Source organism: Prinia subflava, chromosome 19 (assembly GCF_021018805.1).
Source record: "Prinia subflava isolate CZ2003 ecotype Zambia chromosome 19, Cam_Psub_1.2, whole genome shotgun sequence".
In the NCBI taxonomy this organism is placed as follows: domain Eukaryota; kingdom Metazoa; phylum Chordata; class Aves; order Passeriformes; family Cisticolidae; genus Prinia; species Prinia subflava.
In genome coordinates this window covers 7,657,831-7,678,543 of record NC_086265.1, presented here as the reverse complement: position 1 = coordinate 7,678,543, position 20,713 = coordinate 7,657,831, and the positions used below count along the sequence as shown (strand labels likewise).

Genomic DNA, 20,713 nt, shown 5'->3' with positions numbered 1-20,713 from the left:
GGGCATGGCCCAATTGATGGATACAGAAACACACTGGTAAAATGGGAGGCCTCGTTCCAGCTTCATAAAAAAGAACAAATCACCACATTCTCAGTCCTAGGAAAAGCAAAACTGCTGAGGGCACACACATGTTGATCTGGATAGAAGGCACTCAACTCATAAGTCATCACTAAATGTGAGAAAATGCATTGCCCAAAGACCTTTTATATCATATTTCTGTGTGAACAGAGAAGATCCTACATATGTACCAACCATTCCACATTATGATTTAGAGAAAACTCTGGTGACAGACAGAAATGCAGCATTCAATCTTTGTCTTTTGTTGCATTTTCCTTTGATTGGCTAATGACACAGAATGCACCTTTTTAAAGAAAAGGCTTCTAAGACTCTCTGGCTGTTGTCGTTCCACCCCAGCATTATGAGCTGGACTTCTTTAGGGGAAGCACAATGTCATGGTAGCTTTCAAAAGCCTTGGCCACACTGACTATTGATCAATTTTTAACACCCTGCTCTTGAGACAGATGGAACAAAAGGCACAGAAGAAATCCATCAGCTACAGAAAAGCGCTTGTAATCCATAGATTTTGGTAAGATAAGGAGACAGACACTCCAGAATTTTATTCCCACCTAATCTTAGCCATTTTCATTTCAAAGAAATCCTTATCTGCTTTGTAGAAGATAAATTCATCTCCACTCTTCTCTTTTGTTCCCACCATGCTCTCTTAGGAGGCTCATTTTATACCTTACAGAAATAAAACTTGAGGCAGCTGTCTTGTGTGCTTCTATTCATAAAATCCCAAATGTTTATTTAAGTCTAGTCCCTTTTATAAACAAAAAGCTGTTCAAAACCAAGTGAACAGCAAATATTGCCACAGGCAAGTTGGAAATAAGATAACATTACAGAAATTTCACTTTTTCTGATTCTTTCCTTAAAGTAAACAGTACCTTAGTGGAGTAGCAGCTATAGTAAAGTGAAATTGCTGAATAATTTACAGCTCCCCAGTGTAGAGAAAAACAGAAATGGACCTTTGAAGGTAAACATATCACTCACAAGAAGCAATTATTCTACTCAAAAAATAAAAAGCATGATAGAGATCACAAACTCCTTAAGTTCACCATGAGTAAGAAAATCAGAATTTATTAAAGCACTCATTATGGAAAAAAAACCCCAACGAAACACCACCACAGAAAATGACTGCACTTACCTTCACTGTTTTTAGCAAAATTCAGCTTTATAAGTGATTTGGCATCTAGTTTCTAAAGAAAATAAAGCATTAAAAAGATTAATCACAACAGAACGTAACCATGGCAATAAAAGGAAACTAACATCACTGTTAAGATTTTAATAGTACATAATTTATTAATAATATATTGCAAGTTGTCTGAATCATCAGAACCCTGGGAATTCAAGCCCACAAAAAACAAGGCTCAGGGAGCCTGAGAACTGGGATCTGTTTGTTTACAGGCCTGTATTTGACACAGCACAGTGCTAACCACGGGGAATCAGCAAGAGGAGTTGCACAACTCTTAGCACAGACTGAAAGGGGAGTTTGCATGAAAAGCTAAGAGGCAAAGATCATTGCCACTGATCAGAAAGGGCAGTTCAGCAGGGATCTCTGATGAAAGTCATAAAGGCAGCAAACCATTTTGGCAATCAAATTTGATGCCTTTTCGGAAATAACTGTAATTTTCCTTTTACTCAGGAAATGTGCAGCAGAGCTCACATGACAGCCAACAATGATAAAGAGAAACAGAGGCACAAGCTCTCTGGAGAGGCACGTGGGGTCACAAAGGGAGTCCCAGGAGGGATTTTCAGCCACTTAATGCCCAGGTAACAATTCCACTGAACGGGGAACTGAGGTGACAGCCAAGGGTAGGATAATGTTCTCCAGCTCTAGAGAGGACACTGCAAACCAAGCTACTCCTGCTCTCCCATGCCTCATCAGAAGCATGTCTACGGCATTTTTCTGCTGCCCTCTCTCTGGAAGGGTTCTCTGACACAGAAAGAGAAGAGAAGAGCTGTTGGGCTGGCAAACCTTTCTGGACAATCAGGCTGCTCCTGCCCTGCAGCCTTCCCTAAGACATGGAAGCTGCAACACCCCCAAAATAACAGTGAGCCTTCAGCAACATGCCAGGCCCCCTGTCATTCCAGGGGGTCACTCTGTGATTTGGTACATCACAGCCTGGGTGACCCCACCAGCACAGCCCCCTGGGATGGTCAGGGAGGGCTTTACTGTGGCCCCCAGCTGCAGGAGAAAGTCTCCACCCCAAACAAGCTGCAAGGCTGGGTCAGGATCTGAGACTTCTGAAAAACAAAGCCTTTGATTGTATCAGCTGTCAGAGACAGTTTCACTGCCAAATGGATCTTTAAAAGCACACACAGCACAGGCCTTTTAAAAGAAACAATCGGTTCTCTTCTCAAAACATGCACCTGAAGAGATTAGGGAGGTTTTTATAACCCAGACAGCTCTTTATAAACAGCTACGAGTGGAGATCTGCCAGCCCCAACACTGCTACTTCAATCATTATGGCAAAGAGCAATAAAGAAAAGTGTGAAACTAAGTTAGTGGGCTTTCTGTGCCCAATCAAAATTCATATTCTTGGTTTACAGAGTACATGTTATGACAGCTGGACTCGTTTGTTTATAGGAAGGTGCTTCTCAAATTGCTCTCAACCAACTGGCAGGTTCATTTGCTGCCAGAAAGGTAAGCATCTCTCTAATTTATTAGCAGGAAGAGCAATGAGAGCTAGTAGGAATGGGATGGGAAGGGAAAAAGAGACCCAGGTTCGGTCATATTTAGTTAAGCGATAGAAGACCAGTACCCCTGCTTTTCCTTAAGTGGATTCTCAAAAAAACCACCCCAAACACTCCAATATCTGCCCACTGCTGGGGTACAAAGGACAGCAAAGGCAGTGACAAATTCTGAAATGACTAAGTGAATGCAGAGATTTATTTATTTATCTTCTTATAAGAACAAATTTGTCAAATAAGTAGTAGGGGAACTGTAGAGTTGCCAAAATGAACATCTGATCCTGGACAGATCTGTTCAACCTAAACAATTATTAACACAAAGCAGCATCCATCTGTGCACATGTTGTGCAACAGCCCAAAAATTATGTTTCAGAAAAAGCTTATTTAGAAATACAACCACTGGAAACATTGATAATTCAAGAAAAGTCCTTAAATTATCCTCCTGGCAGACCTGAGCTATGCCCAAAACATATCAGCATCTTTAAAGAAAAATGGAAACAGCTCTGTAAGAAACAGTTTAGCATGACTGAAGATTCAGATTTATACCTTGACAGAAATTTCACAGAAAAGACAAGACTAAACTGCTGTGCAGACTTTAAAGGTAGCAAAAGCTGCAGTGCACTGTTTCATCTGTCCAACTATGATGTATTGTTAGAAGAGCTGCCAAGTGCTCGGACTCTCACTCCATGCCCAGGGAAATAGTATGGTATTTCAGGTCATATCTTCCCATAATATAGAAAAAGGTTATTTTCCAGCCTCAGTTACTCATGGTGCATCAGCTGCTTGTGCTGGACCCGCTCCTCACAGAGCACTTACACAGTCTTATGTCAACAGTAAATAAAAAACCAGTGACTGTCACACAGGAGTTGAAATAGTGCCTGGAGTGAGAACTCTGTAGTGAAGTGCTCTATGAATATTACAAACTTTGACTGCCACAGGCTGGCCTTCTATCAGGCCCCTCTTGAAGAGGTGACCTTGGCACGTCAGCTCATGCCCTTTGGAGCAGCTCTGCGCTTCGGCTTGCGTGGTGAGGCAAGAAGGGGATTTAGTGTTTCATCAAAGGAAATCTCTGGAGCCTTGGAAGAGCAAAACCAGATGATGACGTGCTGCAAAGGATTGTTCAGTGGCCAGGACCAGGCTACAGGATCTGGCAACTGCACACAGAGCAGCCACAGAGGAGGAGGTCCACAACCAGGACTTCCAGGAGGTTCAGTTTTGAAACACGTACACATTACTCAGGAAAGTGTAAAAGGACATGATACAGCCAAACTGCGTAATATCATTTTTTTCCTCTCAAGTTCTTCATTTCACACAAAAACAGGATTATCTTGCATGTGGGTGAATCTCCTTTTATTTATTCTCCATCAAAAGTCGAAGCTTTCCAAGCACCATCACACAGTTTGTTGCCATGGAAATGACCGTTTTGCCACAAACGGGCGCTGATCTTCATGGGAAGAGACAGCAGGAGTGAATGAATCCTAAAATGAGTTAAAGTACTTGTTTTCATGTATTTTTTATTATTAATAATGCTTAAGAGAGAACAAATATTGCATTCATAGCTCAAGTTCAAAACTATTTTCAACCTGAGTTTCCCTGACACACACCCACCATCCAGCTAAAGCCATGCTCCAGTTAAGAAAGCAAGAGGAAAAAAAAGGGTTTATTAAAAACACTCAATCTAATTAAATTCTAAATTCCTAATGACAATGAAAAGGCCACAAGCATCTGCCACTTCCCTTAAGCAGAAACAAGAGCCGCATATTCCTTTCTAAAAATATTTTATGCAGAAATACTGGAAAGCAGACGCATTTCATGGCACGTAGTGCCAGCTGCTCCACAGCAAGGAAGGGCTAAAAAAAACCCCAACGCGAAACCGTGCGAGCTCTTTTCTCAGCTGACTCCCCTCTCGCAGGCACACTTCCACAAAGGCAGCCAAGGCTACTTTTGGCCATGACCTACTTTGCTGCGGCAGGCAGCCCCAGCGCCCCGCACGCTCTGGGCTGTCAGCTGCCAGCCCCCGAAGGGCAGCATCCTCCATCGATCCCAGGCAGAGGTGCTGACGCCACGGAGGTTAGTGGGGCACTGTGGCAGCCCGCGCGCGGAACGCGCCCAGTGTTTCGAATTAAATCACTCTCTGTCGTCGCCGGGCGTCTCATGCAGACATGACCCACAATCCCCACCATCAATTAGTTACACTCGCTGAATCTCTTTGGGCTGTGGCTGCACGTTCCTCTTGTTAATAAGGCTCTGACCCTGTTGGGTATGCAGCAGCCTGAGCAATCAAAAGGGGCTCCACTGACTCTCTACCCACACATGGGCAGAGCTGGTGACGTGCAGCAAGAGCTGGGCTTAGTAAAAACAGACTCTCCCACCTTTACCAACAACTGTGTAAGTGTTCAAATGTTCAGCACCTGGGGATTGGAGCCCCCGATCGGACACACGAACGGCCTCTGCCAGGAACACAGAAATCCAGAGAAGCTGGTACTGGGGTTGTGTGGCCAGGTTTTGGTAGTGGGAGGCTACAGGGGTGGCTTCTGTGAGAGGCTGCTGGAAGCTTCTGCCGTGTCCAGCAGGCTCCAGGATGGACATGCTGCTGGCCAAGGTTGGGACGATCAGAAACGTGGGTAAGGCATCAGGGATAATGTATCTAAGAAGAAAATCTCTCCTGGCCCTTATCTCAACCCATGACCCTCCAGTGACATTTTCTCTCCCCTGTCCAGTTGTGGAGAGCAGTAGAGAGGGGCTTCAGCAGTGCCTGGGGAGCAGCCAGGACCAATGCACTACATGGGGAAAAATTAACATGTCACATCTGCACTGGCTGATAACATGAGGTCAAAAATCACTCAGAGCTGGCATGGCCAGTTGATGGTTTTTCATCCCACCAAAACAAGAAACACTGAGTTAACCTCAAGCAGAAGAGAAAGCCAGAACAAATACTAATATTGAAATGCAGTGTTGCCTACCAAGTACCAAACTTAGCTTAGCAACAGCAAATGAATTTTGTATTGCATTCTTTGGTTCCTTTAAAGATGAGACCTGTTACATGTAAATTCACATACAACTTCCCATTTTAAGAAGTCCTCTTACAATTTTCCTTGCTATAAAATCTTCCCCCAAAATTGGGGACATGAGTTCAATGAATAGCACTGGAAAAACTCCATGTATAAAGTTACTTATTTCAGATTTAGTAAATGGATTTAATGACTGTAAAGGGCATTGGAAATCCTCAAGTCTACACATTAGGGTTTGCAACTGGAAACAGTAGCACTGTTTTAACAAGATAAGCCATCTATGTGTAGTTTAACACTCCATGAAAAATTTGGGCTCAGCAGCCAAGAGGCCAGAACAGTCTTGCAATTCAAGGTATCATTTCTATGTTTAATTCAACAACAAAAATGCTCAATATTTATCACAGCTGCCTACCTAATGCTAAAAAGACACCCTCAATTCACATTCTTGGAAGAAGCTGCTGTTTAACTGCAGTCTTCATGTACTGCTGAGCTAGAATGGAAATGGACACACAAGATCCTTCATTATACCCTTCTAGACCACTGTATTTTAAACTGACACCATATGGTCACCAAAGCCTTATCCAGAGAACCATAAAGATATGCTTGATAACACACAGGGTTCACAGATAACAGCAAAAATGTTGCTCTAAGAGCACATTAGCAGAAATTACCATGAGAAAAAGATGTGTAGCTGCATTGCAAGATCAAACCTGCAGTGCTAATGCAGCTAGGATTCTACCAATCCAGAGACCCACAGCCAAATGCAGCACAGTTCAAGGAAAATAAAGCTTTGCAGAAACACCAAAAATCTCCAATTTTAGTGAAAAACAGGCAAGTACAGATCTGTGGGAAACCTCATGCTGCATCTCATTTAAGGCTAGAGCGCTTCACAGCTGCTAGTTTTTCAAGTGTCACAGTCACAAAATCCCATCCAATGTGCACACTTACACCAAAACACAGAAAAGGAAAAGAAGAGACCATCTGTTCAGTCTGTAAAACCTAGATGTAAATACTCTTTTTCTGTAAGGGACATAATGCATTAGAAATAATGGTAGACACGTTTATCTGCCTGTGCCCAGAGGTGGGTTACTGCATCAAACACTGCCCACCACCACCACAGTCAGCAAGGTGTGAAGGAGGAACAGCAGCTTGGCCAGTGACTCATGACACTGGAAGGTTTTAAGTGTCTTTTTTTGATAAAGCACTTGAACAGTAAGTAGAAGCAAATCTCATCTTCTTCACCCTTGCTGTTTCCCAGAGATACAGGGAATTGAAAAATAAATCCCCTTTTTAGGACAGATAAAGGCTAACTCTTAGTAGTACTGGGTACTCTGCTGTAAAACACAAAAACAACTCTGGAAAAGAATGAACCAGCTGTCCATGTTTGTCAGCAACAAAGGACAGAGGGAAATTTTCAGAAAACCCAACCAAAGAAGGAGTTATCTGTCAGGATACAACTCAGTGGGATTTCCATGTTTTATGGAAAAAACCTGTGTTTTATGGACATTTTGTTATGACCCAGGACTTCCCAGTCACTCCTCAGGGCAGAAATCATGTCCTCATATGTTTCTATCCAGGGGCCTTGAAAATTTATGGTGACTAGTCAAATATTAACTCATTTAGACTGTTGACTAAAAGCTAATAATTTCTGAGGCCAATGAGGTAAGACGACACGGCTCAGTTGCTGCATATTGAAGAGTTCATCTTGTTCAAAGTGGATTCTGGGCATTTGAGCAGCAGCCTGTGTCTGCTGCCCCAGACAGAAATGCACCTGGAGAGAGATGCTTAACAACAGTGGCTGTAACCATCCGTGTCTGAAAGGCTGCTACTGCCACAGAAATACAGGCAGCAGCCTTCAACTGGAAATAACAAAAACAAAAAGAGAAAAGGAAGAGCTACTGCTCATCCTGGCTAATTCTAACTTATTTATAAGTACCTGCTTCTGAAATGACCCAGCCTACCAAAAGAAAATGCAACAAATTCTCATTTTCTCAAAGCATGCTTCCTGTCCCAACACATACACTGAAATGTTTTTTTGTTTTACACTGTCATGTGTAATATATTAAATATTATCAAAGGATTTCAGGAAGAGATTAGAAAATATTCCCACCACTGTACCAGGCATTCACATAGCATTTACTGTGTATGATTAAGATTAACTCTGTTCAAAGAAGATATATTAAAATTTAACAGATGTGGAGGGGAACTGTGACCATGTAGGGTATGGAGAACTTAAAGGCATGAAGAACATCTGAGAGGAAAATACAAGTCTCAACAACAAAACGTCAAGAAAGCATTAAATTCCTCCGTGCCAAATACACAGCTGTAAACACTAACAGAGAGAAGCACAACTTTGGCACCAATACAAACAAGACTAAGCTGGTCAACCCCAAAATTTACAGAAGATATGTATCAGAGGAAAAACCATCAGCAGAAGCTCTCAGCAGCCATAGCAGGCAGAAAGCAAACACTGGCTCAAGACAGAGCACGCAGTTTGCAGAGCAGACTGAGAGCCAAAGACCTCAGACAGTCTTCCAGTGCTCTGTTCCTGATCATTTCACTCCTTTCTGCAACACATGAAAACCAAGATGGATTTGTCTGAATCATTTTTCTACAACAAAGCTTCCCTTGGCTTTATTTCTGCAAGCTTTGTTCTCTGCTCTGTAATAAGCTGTTACTCACCCAGAACAAAACTGTATTCCCACCCCACACTGAAACTTTTCTTACAAATAAACAAGAAAAACCCCTCACTTCAAATAAATAGGAAAAATATGGTAAGTTTAACAAAAGGAAAAAAAAGGGTGCAATTGTCATTTAAACTTATGCAATATCTGAAGACCTGACCGAGTTGCATCAGACAAATTAAGAAATATACTTTGAATTTCAAAGCTGAAGATGTGCCGACTTCTTCTGACATGTACGTGAAAGGAGTTCTCTAGAGAAAAATTAAAATTCTCATTTATACATCACTCATATTACATCCAGATGAAGCCTGAAGTTACTGATCCACCTAAATGATCACTCATTTCCAAAGCCCCAAGGAGAAAACACAGCAGACTACTTGGATTTCAGGTGCTGTGCTCTGATCTTGAGGAAGAAAATAATATGAGAGGGATATGACTCACTCCTGAATTCTACATAATGAAAATTATCTCAACTGGTCAAACTATTTAGCTCTTAATTAGACAATCCCAGCACTCTAGATATGGAAAATTTATGTGGAGGTAGCCTGCCTGTGGAAGTCTCCACAGCATTTTCCTGCTGTATTTCCCTGCTGGTATTTTGTATCCAGACAAAAGACAAAAATGCTCAAAGTAAACACAATCTCTTTGGAAACAGTAAGTGAAGGAAACTTTTCAAGACAAAAAGATGAAAAAGCACAAGGAAAATCTGACCCCTGCTTCGATGTGCCATTTTTAGATGATCATCAGAATCGTGAGGTAACATTACCACCAGGCTACAGAGAGGTCTCATCAAACTCTCTGACAATGCATCCCACTGAACATTATCTACAGCTGCTGCATTTTCCTGACAGTGTACACTGCTGCACTGCCCTGAAAGAAGGCACCTTCAAACCACAGGGTTTTGTCTAATGAGATCCATTATTTGCTGCTCATTATCTAGAAACACACCTGGAACAACACAATTAAGGCAGTCATCTACAGTAAATTACCCCAAAGACCATATGAGCTGAGTTAAAAGTCATTGTGATGGTTGATTTAGCCAGTAAGGGTCACAGAGGACTGGAACTTGTCCTCCTCCCAGTTCAGGCCAAGATCTGTTCCATTGACTCAGGGTTGGATGAGGTTTGTCTGTGACTGTGATCTCAACACCTCTGACTCAGTAACCTGTAAAGCTCATCCAACCCACCCTCAGGAATCCATTCCTGAAACACGGGGACCCTGCACTGATTATGTGACAGAGGTGGAAAGCAATTTGTAGTGAACCATAAAGTCCTGGCTGGAACTTCAACTGTACTTTAACACCTGTTCCTACTTGGTATTTCCCACATTGCTCACACACTGCAGTTTATTTATTCAGAATACTGCAAAAGTAGAAAAAAATACCTAAGCCTTGTTTCTCATTATGTTCACTCCCCAGGTGAAGAAACAATTATCAATGTTTTCTATTTCTATCTCTATGCTTTCAAAATACCAACATGGTAAAAACACTTTTATGTTTAAGGAAGTTTCACCCTTGGTCCAATTTCTGCATCCTTTTTAGACAGGATTTCCCTTACTTAGATAGCCAAAGATTTTTTTACTGCATAAAAAAAAAGTGTTGTAAGGTTGTTTGTTCATTTTTTAAGTGGGATTAACAAATCAATAGTAAAAGAAGTAATCTTCTTCATATCCTCATCATTAAACCAGGTCAGCAAGCTTCACTGCAAAACCAGCAGCTGATTTCTATGGGATCTATGAGACTCACTGTAATCTACTTGACCAAATCAAAAAGAAATCATGATTTCAGCAACAAAACGAAGTAACAATAGCCACCAGCATTTGGAAGATATATTTAAGGTATGCATTTGAGAATGATTTACCAAGTTTTGAAATAACAGATTTGCAATTTTTTTTCTTTTGTGGGTAAGAAGTTACAGGTTTTGAAAGTGCCTGTAATTATTATGGCAAGCATCACCTTACCAACCTTACTTCAAACAAATGATTGAAAAAAAGGACACTGTTCACATTGCTAGTGAGCAGTGCTGGAGGGAGGAGGTGGCCACTGCAGGCTGCCATTGCAGGTACAAGCTCTCTGGTGCTTCCAAAGCCTGGATCAGACAGGCTTACTGCAGGAGCCAGGCACCTGTACTGCCACAATTATTTGATCATGTTAGTCATAATTTCACCCCAAGTCAGCTTTATTTGGTAAATACAGGATTAAAGAGTGTGGAGAAAAATAACAAATATTTATATTGTACACAGAGCAAAGCTTTGTGTCCAGCTCTCTCTTTTTAGAAGGCAGATGTCTCACTGGGAAAAGTCAGGGATTTTTAGCCTTCTGACTCCAAAGCTGGTTCTCATTTTCCATGTCAGTGGCTCTGCCTTCTATTACTTCATCATATGCACCAGACTCCTCTCTATGGTTATCTTCAGGGGCACACCACGCAAAAGGCTTTTCTAACCTGTAAAACACACTCAGAATTCATAAAAAAATTCCTTCTTAACATAGTGAGAAGTTAAAACCTTGTGAAGCTTAAGAAAATGCCCCTTCTGGCCTCTGGATCCTAACCTTACACAAGACAGGGCACAACACAAATTCTGTTCTGCCTCATTCAGATCAGAATGAAATGGGACTCTCAGCCTCACAAATCCACCCCACAGCATCTTCAGGTCTCCTAACCTGACTCATAGGCCAGGCTAAATTAACTGGGGTGAATCGAATTAACTGCCTTTCCAGTGCCCAAAAGAATTAAATTCCCACAGAAAAGGGGGAAGCAGGGACAAAGACAGTATCTACTTCTGAGACAAGGGAACAGAGATATTTGCCCAAGGTTACAGAGTCTTGATAGGGGCTGAAAGTACAGCCACAACAATCTGCCTGCCCACACACAGTCAGAGTGTCACTGAACCGGAGCGGAAAAAATAGGTATTGACATCAGACACATCACAATGCACGGGAGAAAAAATAGCTCAGCCCACAAAGAACAGATCCACGCAACAAAAAACCCCCAATTTCCTTCAAACTCCTGTCAAAAGGCACGCTGATCTGTCATCTGTTCATATTTGAGATTCCAGACATGCTCTGGCCGATCTCACTCCTTCAAACAGGTATCCCGAGCCCAGCTGGCTGCCTTGTGTGGGCACGCTGGTCAGGCTGTCAGAACGTCACCACATGAAACATCCTGGCAAGCCTGCAACTCTCTGCAAGCCCAAGAAGCCAAAGTCCTGTTGTCAGTAAAAAGGAATGAGCTAACTATCACTTTTTGCTTTATTTTTTTTGCAATTTTAGCGTAAGGACAAGCCAGGGCAGTGTCCTGACAAAGCTGACAAAAAAAGTGAGACAATGCCCACTGACAGACTGTAGCTCAGGTGTGAGAAATGCACTGCTTCTTCCAAAATGATTGATATAGCAGTAAAACAGGCATTTTTTACCACAAAACATTGTTTAAAAGGGGGGGGAGATTAATCTAAAGTTATTTTCTAGAACAGTTCATGGTAAATTCTAGACAAAGTTAACAGTGATATGCATTGCAGCATTTCTTTAAAAACAAAGGCTAGTCCAATAGTTTAGGATTCAGAAGAATCAGAGAAGCCCCTTGTAGATCAGTTCACTGACATCCAATGAATAAAAGACTAGCACAGTCCTGTCCCCTGGAGCACGGCAAAGATAAATATATTAATGACTGCAAGGCTCTCCAGCTCTCCACTGAGGGCTCCACTTCAGAAATAAGACAGCCAGACAGAACTAGTGAGTGCCAAGAGTGCACCATTAACACCCCATTTCCAAGTAGTCTATTGACTTCTCTAAAGCATCTGTCCTGTAGCAAACCACAATTAGAGAAGTACAAGCCACAAAGGGTTCCATTACTAATTTTTACTTCGAGACAAATAAATGGAAAAATCCTCCAGGGCTTCATCACTAACCTGTGCAAAGTAATTCCATAAGTTAGTGTACACAACGTGGCACTGCAGCTAATCTGGCTCAACTCCTTTTGAAGTAAACCCAGACTCCTGAGTTTCTCTAAGTCACCAATCCATTACAAACGACACTTTCTGGTTTCCATGAACAAGCTGCTCAGGGAACAGAGGGTGCACACACAGGGACAGATTCAGCAGAGGACAGAGGAGGCCAGAGATGCACAAGCTCAATTCACTGACTTCCTCTGCCACCTACCCTGCCTTATCCTAGAACTCCTACCCCATTCCTGCCCAATGCCACCCTCCTCTTCCAAAACCCTGAGCTACCCCTCTGGGAAATAAAGTCTAAATTACAATCCTTCTTTCAACCCCACTCTTCAACTTAGAGCTCCCCAGGGCTGGATTCAGCAGGGCTGTGTGCCATTCTGGAGAACAAATGTCTCCTTCCTCCAACTGACCTGGAACACCTTGGTCCTGTGGAGAAGCTGTACAGCACCAGTCCACCACAGAAGAGGAGGGGGGAAGAAAGGGCTCCCCAGACAGGGATACAGATGAAAAGGAGAGGGATGCACATTGAGGAGAGCTGGAAAAGCACTGCAGATCAACTACAGAAGCACAGTCTAAAAACTAACATGTCTCAAGGCCTGACTTCATTTAAGCATTTAGGTTCACCTGGTATATTCTGCACAGTCCCCCTCTCTCTCCATTACACAACACAGTCAGGCATGTTACACTTCTTGCTTAGCACTTACTCGAAGCAATTTTAAACCACATCATGGTTTACAGCCTGCCATGAGCTGCTCTGAGTGAAAAAATTGATCTGCTAACCCCCCAAAACTCCCAACCAACGCAGAGAGCAGCAAGGTGGTGAGAGGCCGGCGAAAAGAAAAGAAATAATGTAATAATGTAATGAAATAATGTAATGTAACAAATGTAATTCCTTCTCAACAACACACTGGCCTCTTCACGTGTGAAGAAAGACCTTCAATCATCTCACCATTGCACAAACACCACTGCTTATTAATATATTAAGTCTCAGACAGGCTGTTCATGTTTAGAGTTTGGAATGTAGCATCTGTATTTAGCTTTTCCTCGTCTCTGTCTGACGGGAAAATCTTTAAAGAAACGCGAGGTATTTCAGAATAATCTCACGGCAGCAAACCTCCCAATGGCGGGCGATGGCTGCCACCCAGTGCCCGGAAAGGTAACTGCACACACTGAAGGAAAAGACAAATCTCAGTCGCTCAAGCAACAGTGTCTGCTTAAAATTATCCTCTATGTCGCCACAAACAATGCACTTTAACACATCAGAAAAGCAGATAACCCAACAGGGAAATACTTCCTGTACTTCATGTTTATTCAGTGTTTTACAACTTTGTGTTGCTACAGAAAGTAATCCCTTCATAATTATCATTTCTGCAGAAAAAGCGGGGGGAAACCCACTAAGGTTTCTCTCAGTGAACCATCATGACAGAAGCTTTCTGAAACCTACTGCCAGGATGACTAAAAAGATTTTGCAGTGTAGGATTACCATTCATAATATCATCTATTAATCTCCTTAATCTGCATGATGCCAAATATCCTTTGGGTTGGGAAACTGCTGCAGTTTAATCCTGGTGGAGAGGTGCCAGCCCCTCGCCCTGCAGGGACCAGAACTCTGCCTAGAGGAGGCAGCAGTGGAGCCTTTCCCTCAGGGACCAGTGAAGCTTTCTGGAAAGCACCAGCATCAACAACAGCTTGCATTTCCATAATGTTCATTGTGCCACAGCTGGAGGGCAGGCAAGATACCCTGGGAGTTCATAGAAATAAACCACTCACCTCTGCTCTATTTACAATTATATTACAAAAATAAATAGAGGTAATGTTCTCCTTTCTTCCACACACCTTCAAAACTGAACTCCCATTCAACTTCTGCTTTCACTGAGGCATTTTTGTTTCTCTAACACATTAAATTAAAAACTGAGCACAAAGAAAGCAAAGACATGATGTGAATCCACCCATCATTACTTACTTCTCCCGTGATTGGATTAGTTCCATATTTCTTTATCCAAGGTACAATGCTCCTGAAAAGAGAAGGGATAAAGTAACTCATGACAAGCACCATCAGAAACCTCTGCTGATGGCCATGACTGGTTTTGCCAGCTTGCTAAGACCAAATGATGATTACAGAGCTGTAATCAGTTCAATACCACAAAAATAAAGCTAAGTACAGACAGGAACTTACAGGATGTCAAAGACTGTCCCATCTGGGGTGCAAACTGGGTATTCAAATGGCTGCAGGGACAAACTAGAAAAAAGAGAACACAATGTTAGCAAAACCAGCTGGAAATCACACTCAGCATCCTCTGTTAGGGATGCTTCCATGGTCCTGGCAGCTGTGAGCTCACAGGTGTGGAAGGCAACTTCCTGAAGTGCCCAATTTACAAGGATTTCTAACCCACTCCTACCAACTCTCTTCCTTCACTCCTGCACTTCAAGCAGTAAACTCTAAACAGAAAAAAACCCAGCAGAAATATTCTCCAATCTACCTTAATCTCTATTTTAGCAAGATGAGCGACTGGCCAAGCACATTCTGAGCAGGGACAGGCAGATTTGAGCCCTGATGCCACAGATTTTAAAGACTGGGGTGTACACAGTAATTGTTCTGCATTATCTCATCACTTGTGAATCCTTTCAGCCTTCAGCTCCAACCTCTGCAGACTCTGTTTCAGTTCTTATTCAACTTTTTCTTGCCACAGCAGGCACGAGTCAATGAAAGGAACTGCCTCAAAAGAACCTGGCTTTACTCAGTGTCAACAGCCTGAGAAACAGATGTGCCATTAAATAATGATAATGTGAATCTGTTGTCTTACCTGCAGTGATCAAATGATAAACGTCTAAAATTGGTTCGTGGAAGGTCTGTTTGTGGAAAAAGAAGATGCACACAACAGATTTCAATAAATACACGGTATTCTAAGTAACAAAGAAACATCTGAAAGTTTCATATTGCTACATAAAGGGTGGCAAGTTACTGATGACAAGCATAAACACCCTAAAGCTTGCGAAACTGTAAGTAAAATTTCCGAACTGCAATGACACTGGCGGGAACAGACCGAAGCAGGGCTGTGACAGCCCGAGAGCGCTGAGTTCAAACGCTGCTGAGCGCCCGGGCTGTGCCCAGCAGCGGGCGGGGACGCCCATCCCCACACAAACGCGGCATTTCCGAGCGGCCCCGCGGGCTGAGGGCGCGGCCCGGGGCTCGGAGCTCGGCCCCCGCTGCCCCGGGCACCTGAGGGGAGGGCCCGTCCCGCCTCACCTGCTTTCTTGCCGCCGTAGAACTGCGTGTACTCGGCGCACGTGATGTACCTGCGAGACAGGGGGGTCACTGAGGCACAGCACAGACACGGCCCGGCCCGCCCGGCCCCCGCCCGCGCCCCCCGCTCACATTTTGTCCTTCTGGTGCTGCCGCTTGCCCATGTTGGCGGCTCGGCCTGCCCGGCCCGCGCCGCGCCTCAGCCCCGCCGCGCCTTCCGCCGGGTGCGCCGCGGAACGGCCGCGGGCGGAAACAGCGGCGGCGGCAGCGGCGTTCCGGGGCCGCGCCGGCCCGAGGGAGCGGGCGGGAAAGAGCCGGGAAGGGTGGCGGGGCCTCAGAGCAGCCTGCCAGGGCTCCCGCTTCACCAAAACAGGCTTTCCTGCCTGGAATTTAAAATCTTTCTATTCCTGCCCCGTCGGGCAGTGACAGAACCTCCCAAGAAATGGGTGGAAAAACCTACTTGGTGTCTTAGTATGGATACAGCTCTTCACAGAAAGTATTTCAATGTTTCTTCAAAGACTTAACGACAAAGAATTTACTGTTCTTAGCTGATTACCTTTAAATCCCATTACAAGACGTATGAACAGCACAAGGCTGAACAGAGGATGGTCAGAGTCCAGATCCCTCGTCTTTAGCAGGAGCAAACAGCCAGTTGTCCTGGAGCTTTCACTTATCAAACACCTCCAAATCCATTCATGTCCCTTTTTCTTTCCTTGTAAAGCCATGACCCTGGCAGGTGCCTACAGAGAGCCACTGGAGTGACATCCCTGGAAGTGGATAGGCAAACTGCCACTGACTGCCCTTGTCCCCAGGAGATGTCCAGCTCCTGCTTTAATCCCATCCCTGAGCACGAGGTGAGCACAGCCTGCTCTGCTTTCAGGGGGTTGTACTAACAATTGCTGAAAGTCCACGATTCTGTGTTCCAGTTCTCCTCCGAGGAACACAATACTTGTTCCCACGACTGCAGTCTAACTGGCAACAGGGTATGAATTATTTACATTACAACTGCTTCTCTCTATCGGACTCTTTGGCCACAACAGCACAGCTACTCCTTGTCCTGGCTGAGGGTGAAGGATATTGTTTGTTACATGTTTAGGGGAGAAATTGCTCTTTTACAAGGGTTTAAATACACTTAATCACTTTGATTCTCTTACTCAAAAACATTTCAAAGCAAGGCATTGAGGCACACCCAAAGAGCAGGGCCTGCAGCACCTCCACTCTCCTTTCCCAGCACCAAGCACACTCTGGGAAAATAAAGCAACTTGATTTGTTTTCAGTGGAATTCCAACAGCACTCCTCAAGGAACGTGGCCAGAAGTGCAGACAGCTCCCTCCTTGCAGCAGTGCAGGCACTCTGGTCCGTGTGAGGGCAGCGTGTGGCTCTGTCTGAGGATGAGCATTCCCACACAGCTCCTGCTCCCTCGGCCGGGATGGGGCTCCACTGGCAAACGCTGTAGCTGTCCACAGACATCACCAGCACCTGTCTGATCACACTGGCAGAGGAAAGATCATCCAGACAGGATTATTTATTTCCAGACACGTTACTGTGATTCAGCCTGTGTTGACATTCTGGGAGATGCCTGTGCCCTTTGTAATAATTCAAGACCATGTTTTTGCTTTTTGCTTTTTTTTTAACCAATGCAATGTTCTTTTATTTTGTACTTACAAAAAGAGCCACCCCATTGTATCCCTCCCCCTCCCCCCCCAATGCCTTTTACAAACATTGAAAAATTAAAAACCTGATGATGACATGTTAATTTGGTAGAATTACTTTGAAACATAGCCTTTGAAATTAAACTCCTACAAGATGACTTTGTAGTGATAGCCTGATTATTGGCCAAATAAAATTCCTTATTACAAGTTAGCAAATTCTAGTACAAAAATAGTCCATGTGTTAGAACAGCCTCTTATTATTATTATATTCACAGGAAAGAGTCTATTGGCTGCATAATACCTTAATATTTATGAAATTTCTTTTTACGTGGCTCATTCATCTAATTCAATATAGTGTTGAGCCTCAATAAATCCTCAGGCAAAAACCCCTAAACAGGGTTAAATATGCTGTTCAGTGTACTCTGAAGTACTGTGCTTTTCACAGGACATCCAAGAAACCGCACAAACAGTTCTCAGCTAGTTTTAATATTAAATGAGATCCAGATCCAAAAGGATCCCCCTGAAGTACATATCCATGACTTTCCATAGAAACAGAGGTCACAGCTTCAATGGTCAAGTTCCACTTGGGAAACTGTCGAGCTCCTCCACTCAGCACTTCCAGGAATCTGCTGGGACCTCTGTGCACAGCCCTTCTTCAGGAGTGTCCCCACTGGCCGGGCTCTCGCTCCTTTTGTCTCGGGTTAATGCTGTTCAGCAGTTTCTCTCATTCCAGGCCCCACAGGGAAAATCTGGGGACATGCTACTTGTCTCTCAAGATGTCCAGCTGCTCTTGATACTCTGTGAAAAGCCTCTGGAAGCGGAGGTTCTGTCCAATAACAGGAAGAAGCTCTTTCAATAGTTCTCTCTTCCGTAAACCCTGCACAGAAAACACAACAGCATCCTCAGAATCTATCATTTGTTATCCTTAACGTGTTCCACAGAGCTCTCTAAGCCTCATGCCCTTTTCCCTGCCTAGAGAGCTGTGTACTTTATGTTCTCACTCTGCTTCCATGACTCCCAGAACAAAAACTGTCTTCACATTTCCACACTCATGAAGCTGGAGCAGCTCTGCAGTTCCAGACTCCAAGCTGTGCTCTGAGAGAGAAGAGATGTCTTTGGCATGTCCCTGTTTCAAAGTTCCTGTCTGAACAATGTAGAGAGCTGAAAATGCAACTCTGCTTTATCTGTGTGATACTCAAGACAGCACCAGAGCTCACACTGGGGCAACAAGCACCTGCCTGTGCTTTCCCATGGAGTAAATCTGCTTATGTGATCAGAGCAGAGCATGGAAAGGATAACACCCTCTAATTTTTATGGGAAACTCTTCCTTGCTCTTCATTAAACTATTATCAGGACTTACCATAACTGTTGATTCCCACTGACTTCCAGCTGAGTAATGGACTGGACCCAGTAAATCCTTGCATAATTCTCGCAAACGATATTCAAACCCTGGAGATAGTCAGAAATAAAATCAGATTTGACAGCATTTCACTACATATAACCACTCCACAATGCAGCAGACAACATTCAGGGAAGAATTACAAGTATGTGGAATAAGATAAGGCCCAAAACATTGATTTCTGGAAAGTTATATAACTGTTCTTACAGCAATTCTTTGGAAATATAAGATGATTTTTAGAGCTCTGAAGCGTCTTATTCATGGTTCTCAAAACCAAACCCACTACTCAAGATGATCTACAACAGGGAGAAAAACTCAAGTCTGAAGTAATTACTCCAGCTTGTTTTAAGAGCTGCCCTGATCTCAACCTCACTCTCCCCTCCCACACAAACATACCAGCTTTTAAAAAACCAAAACACCTTTAATAAACCCACACACAGTTCCCAGGCCACCTTTATTTACCCAAAAATCAGAGGGGGAATTCCCTTACAGGAAACAAAGTCTATTCAAGAGTAACTTGCCAATTAACATATAATAAATCAAGTATTTTAATGGATTATAATTAAGTAGATGTTGAAATAATCATAAGACTAAAGAGTTAATAATAGGATGTGCAATTCTCAAAGTTCAGTAGCTCTAGAAAACTAGAGTGAAGCAGCAATACACATCTGGCAAAGCAGTTTTTGTGACATCCATCCATCCATGGCAGCAACATTTGGAGGTGCCAGAGGAACCCAGTGCATGCAGCAGAGGTTCTCAGTTAGTGAAGGCTTTAGAAGTACAACCTCTCTTCAACACATGACCCAAGATGAATATTTTAATTTCAGCTGGGGAAGGACAGAGAGAACCACACACAGTTCAACAAGCTCTCTTGTTAAATAAGGTAAGGGTCAAAGGGCAAGAATAATTGAGTTTGATTTTAATTCTGCCAACACCTACTAGGTGGCGTAACGTGAACCATTTCATTTCCCTCTGTGCAGAATGATGAGGCAAGGTGAGGAGTAAGGCTGAATTAATGCAAAGGGAACTACTAAATTATGAATGCAGAGATACAGGCAGAGATACAACAGAGATCTTTAGAACCCAAAAGTATAAAATCAGTTGTTAACCTTATTTAACATAATAGCATAAGGTATTCAAATATAAAATAGACACAAGGAATCTTTCTTATGTGTTTCTTTTCTCACAGAATTTAACACATGGAATTCACCAGTAGAGGCAGTTGGAATGTTAGAATGTAACAAAAGAATAAAGTGCAAGCAATACAAGTAAATTCTCTGCAATTTTATGTTCTTGGGTACAAAGTGTCAGAGACTGAGCGACCCCTCCATCTCACATCAGGCAGCAATTGTCAGCTGCCTGAGGAGGGTTATGCATTTTACAGGGTGCTGCTGGCTTCCCTGAATCACCTGTAGCAGCTGCCAGACAATACCCAGGATAGGTATTGACAGCCCACGGGGCTTTTCCACAATGCCATTGCCATTACTGGAGCCTGCAGCTGGCCCTGCCTCCCCAGACCATGCTCTGTCCCCAGCCACTGTCACAAAACAGGATTCCTGAGGACTCAGCAAATGCAATTTGTTCTGGTTTTAAGCAAACCAGAAGCCAAGTGCTAAAAGGAGGACGTTGAGGGCAATCAGACAGATACATGACATGAACAGAGTGTTTTTAGAAGCCCATCAGGGCTGCAGAGAAGCACCAGAGCCTGGCAGGTCTCACCTTCATTAACTAGGTACCGTGCATAGATAAGGAGCCAGTGGTGATACTCGTGACTGGACTGTAAGATAAGTGCTGCTGCTATCTGGTTCTCCAGGTATGCAAGGGTTGTTTCTTGTTGCACTAAATGAGGCATGGAGAACAATCTTGCAGCTTGCCTTCCTGAACTGCAAAAACAAAGAGATTAATGTGCCATAAAATCAGATACAAGTTTAAGGAATACATCTTTTTGTAGCTCTGGCTATACTGCACTGATCTTTTAGAGGCACACAAGATATAAAGTTAAAGCATTTAAAGGATTTTTTGCCTAT

At 43.3% G+C, this 20,713-nt stretch overlaps 2 protein-coding genes across 5 annotated transcripts in view; both read right to left on the bottom strand.

Moving 5' to 3' along the window:
• Positions 1 to 15,885, bottom strand: part of PPIL2 (peptidylprolyl isomerase like 2) — a 68,140-nt gene extending 52,255 nt beyond the window's left edge. The window contains exons 1-6 of the mRNA XM_063415822.1: positions 15,768 to 15,885; positions 15,639 to 15,688; positions 15,196 to 15,241; positions 14,568 to 14,630; positions 14,355 to 14,406; positions 1,205 to 1,256 (exon numbers count right to left, since the gene is read on the bottom strand). Coding sequence (XP_063271892.1) covers positions 1,205 to 1,256; positions 14,355 to 14,406; positions 14,568 to 14,630; positions 15,196 to 15,241; positions 15,639 to 15,688; positions 15,768 to 15,799 — 295 coding nt within the window. The 5' untranslated portion in view covers positions 15,800 to 15,885. The remainder of the gene's footprint in view (positions 1 to 1,204; positions 1,257 to 14,354; positions 14,407 to 14,567; positions 14,631 to 15,195; positions 15,242 to 15,638; positions 15,689 to 15,767) is intronic.
• A 1,867-nt stretch (positions 15,886 to 17,752) lies between these two features.
• The window catches only part of LOC134560186 (protein HIRA), a 32,136-nt gene continuing 29,175 nt past the window's right edge, over positions 17,753 to 20,713 (bottom strand). For all 4 annotated transcript variants that reach the window (XM_063415894.1, XM_063415895.1, XM_063415896.1 and 1 more), the window contains exons 23-25: positions 20,406 to 20,569; positions 18,648 to 18,736; positions 17,753 to 18,164 (exon numbers count right to left, since the gene is read on the bottom strand). In XM_063415894.1, coding sequence (XP_063271964.1) covers positions 18,048 to 18,164; positions 18,648 to 18,736; positions 20,406 to 20,569 — 370 coding nt within the window. In that variant the 3' untranslated portion in view covers positions 17,753 to 18,047. The remainder of the gene's footprint in view (positions 18,165 to 18,647; positions 18,737 to 20,405; positions 20,570 to 20,713) is intronic.